The sequence below is a fragment of the Calypte anna genome, chromosome 2, assembly GCF_003957555.1.
Source record: "Calypte anna isolate BGI_N300 chromosome 2, bCalAnn1_v1.p, whole genome shotgun sequence".
Taxonomy (NCBI): Eukaryota; Metazoa; Chordata; class Aves; order Apodiformes; family Trochilidae; genus Calypte; species Calypte anna.
In genome coordinates this window covers 99,613,199-99,625,287 of record NC_044245.1, presented here as the reverse complement: position 1 = coordinate 99,625,287, position 12,089 = coordinate 99,613,199, and the positions used below count along the sequence as shown (strand labels likewise).

Below are 12,089 nucleotides of genomic sequence, written 5' to 3'. Positions count from 1 at the left end.
GCCATTTTAAATGAGAGAAAATTAAAGCAGTCAGGCCTGAAGGCAGAAAAGGGGCAGTTTTAGCTCAGTTTCCTGTAAATCTGGACCGAGGTGGATATTCAGACAGAGCTGCTATTTCATGCTGGAGCAACAGGTTCCCAAGTACAAGAGGGGTGCTTCAAAGGGAAGCTAGCAAAACCTCAATTACATAGTCAGAATACATCTCAAAATGCAAAATTCCTCACAATACTTAAGCAAACCCCTTCCACCTGTAACAGCTGTCAAGTATAAAGAACCAAGGGAAAAAAAAAAAAAAGGCCACTTAAATTTCAAACTTATTATTTTAATGTCTTAAAAAGGTCACAAGATTGTTTTCAATCTTATTAATAAATTTTATTTGGACAAGTAGAGAACAACTTGTATCACAACAGCTTTAAACAACATGGTTAAAGACTGCAGCACTCCAAGGAGGCTCACAGGTATGTACAGTATATGAAGAAAAAAGTTGCACCTCAGAGCCGATCATGATCAAGTTAAAAATACCTGACTTAAAGTACATGTGCTAATAAATTTCCTTTAGGTCATGACCAGCATGAAAATAATTAGGACACAGGTACTCAGCAAAGTTTTCTGCTAATGAGTACAGCAATATGCTGCATTTAAGGATTAAAATCGAATTCTAGTTTAGTGTTAGCACTGAGCCCTTAAGAGAAATCCAGATTTCTACTTCTCCCCATTTACAAACATCAAAGCTCTTCCCACTTAAGGGTGTGCCCAGCTGCATACAAATTAAGTCCTTGAATGATACAAATTTTTAGAGCTAATACTGGAGGTCTTACATCCTGGTATAATTGTGCCTTTCTGGCCATTTCATCTATCAGTTGCTACAGAAAATACGTGCTAAGTTAACTCCTCAGGAGAAACAATGCAGGTCTCTGGAAATCACATCCTTTCTACCATGAAAATGATCTGCCAATTCAAGTTTCATTTGTTCAGGAAGACAGAAGATTTAAGGCTTCGGTGGCAAAGATAATCCTCTGAGCAGTGTTTTTCTGAAGTCAAGCTGACACAGGTATGCTTACTTTTTCTTGATTTAAAATCCCTGGTTTAGATAACATCCACCTATTAAGTCTGGCAAGAAATCTCTCCTTCCAAAGAGGTTGTCTTAAATCAACCATTTTAGAGGCATTTGATGATAGTTTAATTTTTTTTTTTTAATTATAGCAACATCCAGAACTTTTTAGTAAGTTGATGAAGCAGTGCTCATGGCATCATCTGCAATTTTGGTACTGGCAGGGTGTATGCTTGCAAAGTATTTGACATCATTGTCATCATCCATTTGAAGGGCCATAATTGTTTGTTCCACAGCTTCTTGATGGGAGTTGGCAGAGTTTAGAAAATATTCTGTAAGAGAAAATGCACAAGATTTATCTGAGGAAAAGACAGCAGAGACTTCAATGCAAAGCTCAGCATCCTACCATGAGGTTCAAAATCTCAGGATGCAGTGCACACATGTAGTCGAACTGGAATCTCTAAGCAGGCACATGAAACACCTCTGAATATAACCATGAATTCACCTGAAAACAAAAAGTCATTCCACAGGTTCTCCAACCTCTGCTCCTAATGCTTCACTCTTCTGTAACCCTCTGGTGCTGAGCAGAGGATTGCCCTCCAGTATAAAAGTAACCCTGACAAACTCCATGAGCAAAGAGGGAGAAAAAGCCTGCAAGAGGCTCAGGAGTCTGCTTGTATTTGTGGTGGGGGGAAGATATCTCAAACCCATGGCCATGCCACTCCCTTCCACTGCCTGGCTTGGCAATTCATTATCAAGCAATAGAACTCAGATAACATGAAATAAGAGTGGAAAAAGTTCTAACATCTGTTGGGACTGTTCCAGTTGTTTTCATGAGATCCATAACACAAGGTGCATAAAAGCAGCATAACTACAAACAGCTCATAGGAAGGCAATTAAGAGCTGAGGTTTAAAACTTCTGAAATTATTTTTGGTTTAAATCTGCCTTTCATTGCCTACCCAATATCCCTAATTATACACAGGGACTAGCAGGGATTAGCTTTATTGTGAGTTTACACCGTGGAGATGCAGAATGGAGATGTACCATTCCAGCAGGGAACACAAAAATAACAAGGACAACAACAACAAAAAAACCCAGTATCTACACAATAAGAGGAAGAGCAGTGGCAGCCTTGGCACAGTTAGGAGGATAAATGAGAGCACATCACTGGATGGATCCACATTAATTGTCTGCAAATGCTTACCCTGTGTCTCCAGCAAGCACAAAGCAGCTGGCAATAGCCTAACTCTCACTCTGTTGGCATCCTTTGTACTGCCCAGTGTTTTCTTCAAACTTTATACGCCAGAAGCAGCAGTCCTCAAGCCAGTCTGTGGTTTTGAGGAAGCAAATGACCAGGACTTGATGAAATACTCCAAGTGAAGGCACTGCTGGTTTACAAAACAGCAAAGGATTTCTAATGCTTTTTTCCTTTACAGTGATTTGGGATCTGAGCACTGCTGACTCCTCTGGTATCTGCTGTGCATTGGGGATGCTTTCCTAAGCAAAGTCTGCAATTTGAAAGCTGCATGCCTAGTTTCTCTGGAGTCACTTTAGGAAAACTTTCTTCCCACAGCTACCATAAAAAAACAAGAACCACACCAAAAGAGCCATCTCTTCTCCTCCAGTGAGAAAACGTATGGTGGATTTGTATATCTGCTTTTATCTATCCTTACTACACAGAACATCAGATTTTTTTTTAAAAAACCAAAAGGCGCTGCTCAACAATTCACAGTTCCTAGTTCTTATTTCTGTGTCCTGATGACACCTCCATACCCTAGCTCAGAGAAAATGGTATCAAAACAACAGGCTGGCATACAAGCAAGAACTCTTATTTCCTGAGCCCCACACAACAGTGGCTCTGTCTACTACAACAAAGTCCATGGTTTTATCTCAGCCAAGGTAACATTCCATCACATTCCACACCAAGAAGATGGTAAAAGCAAGGGCAAACAACATCTGAAGTTGTTGCTTCTTTCCCAGCTGACTATAACCAAAGTGGAAGGACAAAGAAATATGCAGTCAGCCCATTGCAGCTCTTTCTGACCACTCACCTTTCTCTAAAAGAGTTTGCTTTAAAGTTTTTGCCAGCAGGACTCGAACATTTGGAACCCTGTCAGATGCCAAGTGTAATAAGTGTGGCAACAGATGCACAGCAAACTGGTCCATGGGCAGGCAGTCATCTTCACTGATAGTCTGGCAAAAAGACAGAAGCAATTTCAATAGTTTTCAGCACAGAGAGGATAAAATCCCAACACATAATCAGAGCTGTCAGATCTTACTACCCTCATAGCATGAATACAGTAGGTATATCCATAAGGTTTTAAAATAAACTAAAATACTTTCTAGCACAAAGTCACACACAATGAAGCATGTTAGGGTTGAGAATACTCAGGCTCAATTTGAAGCCCACTTTATTGTGTATGAAGCCTGGCAAGTTCTTAATTTTTATTGTGTTATTTCAGTGTGGGGTTTTTGTTTTGTTGCTGTTGTTGGTTTTTTTTAATTCACTGTATCATTTTAAAACAGGGAAGAAAAGTAAAAGACATTCCCAAACCTTTCAAAAATTGATTTAATCTTTGTTTTAACTGGGTACTATACTAAGACAAGAATACTCCACCCAAATAAACATATTGTACTCAAACATGATTCCCTAAATAAGCTCAAAGCTCACATTTCTCCAAATACTTCAAAGAACTGTCCCACTTAGGCAGCAGTCATACTGGCTCCCAGTCTGCACCTCTGCTACAGACTTCAAATTTTACCATTTTTTTGGGGACCTCAGATTGTTGCAACTCTTAAATTAATTTTGCTGAGAATATGTTGGGTTTGACCAAGCTGCAGCAGGAGGTATAGGTAACTCCTCACACATGATTTCTAAAAGCTATTCAGAACAGTGGCAGACTGCTACTGCATATTATAAAAATTTCACATTATGTTGAGTAACAAAGCAGCTTCCTAATTCAGGGACTATTTTGCCACATGTTTCATATTCAACATCAGATCTGACAACCTGATGTTAGTAGGCTAAGCTAAAGTTGCATTTCAATTCATCTGTGAAACAACACTGAAGAAAGCAGCCATGAAACCTATTCACTTGGAAACAAGGTTCTTCAATATTCATTACAATAGTGTCTTTAGACAGATGAAGAGTTTCATCTACTTATCCCCTCTTAATTCTTATCACCACCACCACCATCCTTCCAAAACCAACAAGATCTACAAAAAGACTTTACTTTACCTGGCAAATAAAGACAAAAGTTTGCCGACCAGACCATTTGGGGCACCTACAGAACTTTTCAACAAGTTCATTCATAAGGTCTACCACAAAGGTTGATGTTGACGCCATGTACAGCTTTTTTACCATTTCACTGACCTTCAAGAAAAAAGAAAAAAAAAGTACAAAAATTGCTTCTGACCACCAACCCTCAAAAGTTTGAAATGCTGAATTTACTTAGATTGCTTTACCAGCTTGTAAGAGATCCAACGGACAGAAGACACTTTGTCTGCACAGAGGCTGAAAGCGATGGGGCGCAAGTAGTCATAAATGTCTCTGGCACTGTAGAGATCCAGAAGCAAAATCAGCTGTCTGCAAGAGAGAAGAGGCACCAGAGTGCATTATAATTAACTGAATATGATCCATTATATGACAACACATGCCAAATATGCAATATGACCACAGTAAAGTTCATAGAATCATAGAATTGGCTGAGTTGGAAGGGACCTCAGAGATCATCAAGTCCAGCCCTTGAACCACCGTTGCAGTTACCAGACCATGGCACTGAGTGCCACATCCAGTCTCTTTTTAAATATCTCCAGGGATGGAGAATCCACTACTTCCCTGGGCAGCCCATTCCAGTGTTTGATCACCCTCTCGGTAAAGAAATTCTTTCTAATATCCAACCTAAACCTCCCCCGGCACAACTTAAGACCATGCCCTCTTGTCTTGCTGACAGTTGCCTGGGAAAAGAGACCAACCCCCACCTGGCTACACCCTCCTTTCAGGGAGTTGTAGAGAGTGATGAGGTCTCCCCTGAGCCACCTATTCTTCAGGCTGAACAGCCCCAGCTCCCTCAGCCTCTCCTCACAGGGTCTGTGCTCGAGTCCCTTCATCAGCCTGGTTGCCCTCCTTTGGACCTGCTCGAGGACCTCGATATCCTTTCTGAACTGAGGGGCCCAGAACTGGACACAGGACTCGAGGTGTGGCCTCACCAGTGCTGAGTACAGGGGCAGAATCACTTCCTTGGACCTGCTGGCCACGCTGTTCCTGATACAGGCCAGGATGCCACTGGCCTTCTTGGCCACCTGGGCACACTGCTGGCTCATGTTCAGCTTCCTGTCAATAAGTTACTGAAAAGTAAAATCTTCTGTTTTTCAGTGCCATGGGTTTGACTGTGGATCATCTGCAAATGCCAAGTTGCCATTTACTCACAGTAATGGCAAAATCCTGTGTCAGCTTCAAGAATGAAAAACTAGGGGAGAAGCTGGGGAACCAGAACTGCATTTACAAGGCAGGGATCCTCATACCAGCTACAGCAATCCAGTTGTGAATGACACCACAGTGTACATGTATATTTGAACATCTGGTAAAGATATTTTATACATACACCACATCCACAGATACAGTGCAACTACCCTGACTTAGGCTAAGAAGTATCCTCTGTCACGTATTTATCAAATCAATCAACTTCCTCTAGGTCAGAATATATTGGAAAACTGCACTCTGCTTCAATTTGTAACACACTGATTAAGATCTCATCAGGCTGCAGACACTCAGACAGTGGTATGCCTCATGAATGGCAGAAGTGTCAGAAGAAGTGTCGTGACATTTTTGAAGCAGCCGACTGAATGTCTCCATACCTGCATTAACTAGTAAGTGATTTGTTGTTACTAAATTAAAACAACACTTAAATGTAGCAAAAACATCAAGACAGCATGATCAGTTGTTAAACCATGTCTTCTCAAAATATAATTCAAAAGATACACTGTAATCAGTCATTACTACATGCTCATTTCATCATTCCTGCTAGAGAAGCCCTTGGTAGCACAGTCTCTCCTCTAAGGTAAGTGCTGCAACCTCGATCAATTTGGTGGCCCTCTACTGAACCTGCTCCAGTTCATCAGCATCTTTCCTGTTTTGGTAGAGATGGATTACTCCTGATGAGATCTAATGAGTTCTGACTTTGGGGGGACTGATCCATTCCCTGAACACACGACTGTGCTCCTGGTGACATGGCCCAGGATTGTGCTGCCAGGGACACACTGCTGGCTCAGGTTTAGCTCACTGTCCTCCACAACAGTCTGGGCCTTTCCAGCAGAGCTCATCCTGTCCCACTGTCAGAGGCTATTCCTTCCCACTTGGCATCCCTCCCTTGCTTAATTTCATGAGCCACTTCCTCTGCAGCTTTCCTGAGCAACTTGACCCCTCAGAGCTGCTTCTTACAGAAGTCCACCTACCAGTTCCATAAAAAAGCCAAAGTCTGCTCAGATGAAGTCCAAGGTCACTACTTTAGTACTCACTTTCTTTGCCCCCCTCAAGGTCTTATCTCCTCTCTCTCACGAAGTTCAGCCTACTCATCAAATGCAGCAATCTCAAATCAAGTTGCTAGAACACTTCTGTCGACTTCAAAAGGAACCAGATGTAGTCTTCTCTTTTGGAAGCGTTTTTTTTATGGAAGAGTCATGTTTTCAACATACAGTGATGGAAAAAGACATTCAGGTTCCAACTACTATAAGGGATACATAACTGCTGAGGATTTTTAAGCAAGGGGGACAAGTGGAAGAGGATAAGAACTATTCACTACTAAAAATTAATTTTAAAATGACACTGTAAAATAAAACATTATTTTAACATTTTAGTTAAACAAACATCCAGCAAACAACATACTCAGCCAGCTCAGCACGGAAACGCCAGTTCCTGCTGTTATCAGTCACAAGGAATTCCTGAAGCTGATAAAGATACTCTCGCCTTTTGTCAAGATGTAGAAGCTGCAACAGTAAATATAAACAAATAAAAACTTACATGTGGGAAACAATCAGCAGATAGAAGAAGAGCTTTAAAATACAGTGAAACACTTGCTTGTATTAAAAAAAAAATAATCTTATCAATAGCATTTTCTTAAGCTAAACCTTATGCTTAAGTCTGCAAAATCTCAAAGGCCACTACTGAAAGCAAGATCTGACCTAGAGTCTTATTTCTTTTACTCTAAGAAATAAGAGACATAATAAGCAGTAAAGATGGCACTGATTTTAAAGGTTTTATAATTTGTGTCTTTCAGCTCCAAAAACAAGGCAGTTACAGAAATAGTCCTAAATAAATTTGAGAAGCAAACTTCATAGAGAGGTTAGTGCCCTCAAATAAAAAAAAACTTGATACTATCTACTGGCACATATTAAATAAACATGCACAAACCAGGCTACTCAGGGAGAAGAATGTATCAGCGAGACAGAACCCTTGCAAAACCACTCACATTCAACAGACTGTAGGGATTTCTACAGAGTTATACCAGTGTTATGTTAACAAACCAGTGTGTACAAAGAATTGAATCAAAATACACAAATCCACCTGACCAGGGTTGAACACAGACGTACCTTCAGAAAGTCATGCAAGTGTTTAAGCACACCTATCCTGACTTCATCTAGATCTTTTAAAAAGCCATTGAAGACAGGAACTAAATCCCCAGCTGTAAGCTGGTCCCCAAGGATGACAGCAAGTTCATGTATAGAAAATGCCAGTGTCCGGCGAACTTTCCACTGTCAAATAAACACAGAAATAAATTAATTCTAATGATGTATCATCTGAAGTGCTCTATTTTAACTTGAGGGTCAGTATCCAAGCTGAACTGCTACAGTATTTAAAAATACATTCAAGACTGCCTCATGTAGCAATTGAAAATTAAATTGGAAATTTTAGGAGAAAAAGAAAAAAATATGAGAGAGAACAAATGACAAGGTTACTTTTTCTTCTCCTTAATATAAAGAGACTAGGCAAATAAAAGCAGTGAAAATATTTTGTTTGTTTTGAGAAAGAAAACAGTCTTCATTCACAGCACTGACATTAGTGCTCTTGCACATGTTATTCTTTCCTTTGAATTCTTTTGGGTAAATTAGTTCCATGCTACTATTGTTTCATTTGTTTTATTTACAAAACAGAACAAGATCTATATCCCACAATATTTCAGCTGGCATATTTTAGTTTCCATAACAGCTAAAGTTTCACCCATGCTGAATGCCCAGCAGTCCAAGGACCAGTAGAGCTTTTAATTCACCCTCAACTGAGAGGGAACTGTTTTAATGGAGTAACTATTTCAAATAAGCCTTCTAAAATAAAATAGCATCTATTCTTTAGCCAGCACTTTCCAATTAGCATGCTTACTGTTCTTTTGCTCTGGTTTGGTTATTCAATCTTAATTCAGATTAGACTGGCAATAAACCCTGGGCAGTTTTGAATACAAGGTAGTTTCTTTTTACTTATGTTTTAAACTTATTAGCTGGTTGTTTTCAAGAGCTGCAAGAGAATTAGGAAAATACGAGCAATAGCCATGTATAAAATTACTCACTGCATTATCACTGAGAACTGCTGCTCTGACATGGCAAGCAGCAAGTTCAAGAGAGGTAAAGTAGTCTGAGAATGCTTTAAAAAAAAAAAAAAAAAGAGAACATCTCCAAAAAAGGAAATAAGAGAAGACTGTGAAACAACTGTAAACCAACAGTAAAATGCATAAAACCACCTCCTTAACACCTGACAAAGAAAATGCTGCTATTTCCAGTATTTGTTTTTAAAATGGCAACACTGCATAGTGATAGTGATGTTATTCCCTTATGACTAACTGGATGCAGCACCAAAAGGCCTGGCGTGAGACTGACTCACAGAGCTCCAGACATTGCCTGCAGGGGCACATGTCTGCTCATGCACAGCACCACAGCCCAAATTCCCATACCTATGAGAATCCCCAGCACTGCCAGAAGATCTCAAGCAAGCAGAGGAAATCAGAGGCCCTTCCTCACCTTCCCACTGGAGATCCACTTCCTATTCAGATTGCCCCATTTCCTTACTATCTGAGCACTACACACACCCAGCTTCCTTTGAGACAACATCAGTTACAGTCATTGGATGAATAACTCATATCAGCAACCTAAAGCTCTGCCTAAGAAGCAGAGCACCCCAACACCCAGTAAATAAGAGAAATCATCCCAGAAGTTCAGATTATCCCTTCTCACGTGGTACAAGATCAGATCATTCCCTGTCAGAGCTCCGTGAGCTTACCTGCATGTCTGATGCCAGCGTCTCATAGGTATCTTTCAAACAGTGCCAATTCTGCCTGCCTAATGTAAGTGCCACACCTGGGAGGCTGTAAGCACAGTGTTTAGCAATCTCAGTATCAACTGTTTGTGCACGGGATGGATCAGTCATTGATAAATATTGATCCAGCAAGGCTTGAGGTACAACATCCTACAGCAAGAAGAGGGTAGAGTGTTTATACAATTTTCAATAAATCCTCCAAGGTTTACTAAAATGCCAGAGCATGCTTCAGAAGAACATTTCCACACACACACAACTACAGCATATTATTTAATTACAGTCTATTGATATGAATGCAAATGTCTTGTGTTTTAGTTTCACCAAAAAGTTCCAAAGAAACAGTATCATTGGAGGCTATTTGAAAAGGTAGAGACCAATGTTACAGATGAGCAGGTGGATCATTAGGCAGACTGGGAACTTCAGAGACTACATTCAGCTCTTCTACAAACATTCAGGATTGCAGGCCATGCAAATTAGCCCTTTTAACTCATACATAAAAACAGGCAGAATAACAAGTGATGAGATTTGCTCAAAAATAATTTTCCTATTCCTCTCAAAATCTTGGGGAGGTGGGGAAAAGAAACCAAAATTAGAATACCTTGAGAAAGTAAGGAAGAGAAACAGGTAGAGAGGATTGTGTGTTCAAAAGTTTTTCCAAACTCTCTAGTCAGCAGGAAGGAAAAGGGTTCTCCAGAGACCAAAAGATCTCTGCTAAAGACCACTCCTTCACTCCACTGAAAAATCTAAACTAAGTATCTAAATCTAAACTTTAGTATCTAAACTAAAATTTTGTGAAAACCATGTTGCACTGGCTTCAATGCTATCTTTGCTTCAGCTGTTGTCAGTTTAATCAGTGACTACCCAGAGGGGATGCACAGGAGGTGCAACAGAGATGCTGAATGCTTGGCTCATGCAAGCAGCAAGAGGAACTGATGCTGTTGCCACTCAAGGAACCAAGCTGGGGCAGGGTGGCACACTTAATACTGAACTATGTAACAGCCAATGGTGATTCCTCTTGGGAAAAAAATAAAAAGGAGACAGTTTGAGTTAATGAAACACTTTCACAAATTTTCTGCAAAAAGCTGTCATGAGGTGGGTGCAGTTCCTCTCAAAACACTGGAATTCCAGGCATTGGAATGGGCTGCCCAGGGAGGTGGTGGATTCTCCATCCCTGAAGGTTTTTAAGAAGAGACTGGATGTGGCACTCAGTGCCATGGTCTGGTAACAACAGTGGTAGTGGATTAAAGGTTGGACTTAATGATCTCAGAGGTCCCTTCCAACCTGGCTGATTCTATGAAAACACTTAACAAAAAATCCTGCTTTGTCAATAACCTGATTTCCATTGCAGGACAGTTGCCATAGAAAATGAGACCAAACAAAATCAAGCCTGGAGGTCTATGGGAACTGTTATGTCAAAAAATGCTGTCATCTTACATATATAAGCAAAACAGAAGCAACAGGTGAATTAAACCATTATCTCTGGAAACATGGGATATTTTATAACTCTTTATCTAGGAGGGTGGCCATATTTGATGGAAACTACACTACATCAGAAATGACTGAATGAAATGCATAAAAGAAATCCCCATATACATTAAAAAAAATTCCACTTATCTGATACATGTATGAAAACCAGAAGTCATTATCATTTACCTGTACTTTGGATTTTCTTTCTTCTTCAGGGCTGAAACTACTGTTTGTGCTCAAATCTGAATCATTATGAATGTAGTGAAGTGTAGAATCCATACTCTATGAAAAAAAAGTCACAGAAAATACACTCAAGGATTGAACACAAATGGCAACATCAAGAAGTTCTTGACCCCTCACCTCAGGGTCTTTTTTTTTTTTTTTCTTAAAGAAATAGATGTTTTAATTTCAAATACAATTTTGCTACATCCAGAAATCAAAAGCTCTATAAAATAAATGTTTTCAATCTCAAACACAGGGTCCTCTTATTCTGCTGCATTTTGGTTTTTAAGAACGAAAATCACAGGAGAAGAGTATCTTTGAGGCTGCATTATTAAGGAAAATGTAACTAGCAGATGGGTCACGTTGTTGGAATTGTTGCTTTAGATTTGTGCTAGAAAAAGGTCAAAACAAAGCCATCCTCACACTCAAAAGCACAAACTGATGAGAGCTAGGTTGTTGCTTCTTCCCTAGAGATGATAATTCTGTAATCTTCTCAACAGATGAGCTTCACCTTATAACATGGAGTCCTAAGGGACCACAGGTGCCGACACTGGCATCACTCTTCTCAGCAGTTCTATTAGAATAATTATTACAAATCATTCACGCATGCTGGCTACATAACTGAGCCTTAAACATAAGGACTGAGACTGTTTCAGAACTCTACTGAGCAGCAGAGGCTTGGTATGCTAATATAAACTGTGCTGCTGCTGTGAGGATGCACTGTGACTTTCGATCGCAGCAAAGTTCCCCAAACACAATGGACTTTGCACAATCACCTATGAATTTCAAGACACCTGTGATGAATATTTGAAAAGCAGATCAGGACAGAGGTATTTTTACTAGATATGAGATGCTGCAGGGTAAGCTCCTAGGGTTAACACAAGCACTGAGAACACACCTACTCTACCAGCTGTTCAGATCGGGTTGACAATACAAATTTTCAAGCAAACTATGAACTTCTTCAAAAAAGCCTCCAGGATACCATCTGTCTTCCTTGGTTTGACTTCAGACAGTTGCTTTTATCCTCTCCCATGACTTGCTTTCATTTA

General features: G+C 40.0%; 1 protein-coding gene across 5 annotated transcripts in view; it reads right to left on the bottom strand.

The window, feature by feature from the left end:
- Window positions 1-350: 350 nt before the first annotated feature.
- PPP4R1 (protein phosphatase 4 regulatory subunit 1) overlaps window positions 351-12,089 on the bottom strand; it is a 63,403-nt gene continuing 51,664 nt past the window's right edge. For all 5 annotated transcript variants that reach the window (XM_030445503.1, XM_030445505.1, XM_030445507.1 and 2 more), the window contains 8 exons: window positions 11,005-11,100; window positions 9,316-9,501; window positions 7,641-7,802; window positions 6,937-7,037; window positions 4,518-4,638; window positions 4,291-4,425; window positions 3,104-3,245; window positions 351-1,383 (listed from right to left, as the gene is read on the bottom strand). In XM_030445503.1, the coding sequence (XP_030301363.1) occupies window positions 1,220-1,383; window positions 3,104-3,245; window positions 4,291-4,425; window positions 4,518-4,638; window positions 6,937-7,037; window positions 7,641-7,802; window positions 9,316-9,501; window positions 11,005-11,100 (1,107 nt within the window). In that variant the 3' untranslated portion in view covers window positions 351-1,219. The remainder of the gene's footprint in view (window positions 1,384-3,103; window positions 3,246-4,290; window positions 4,426-4,517; window positions 4,639-6,936; window positions 7,038-7,640; window positions 7,803-9,315; window positions 9,502-11,004; window positions 11,101-12,089) is intronic.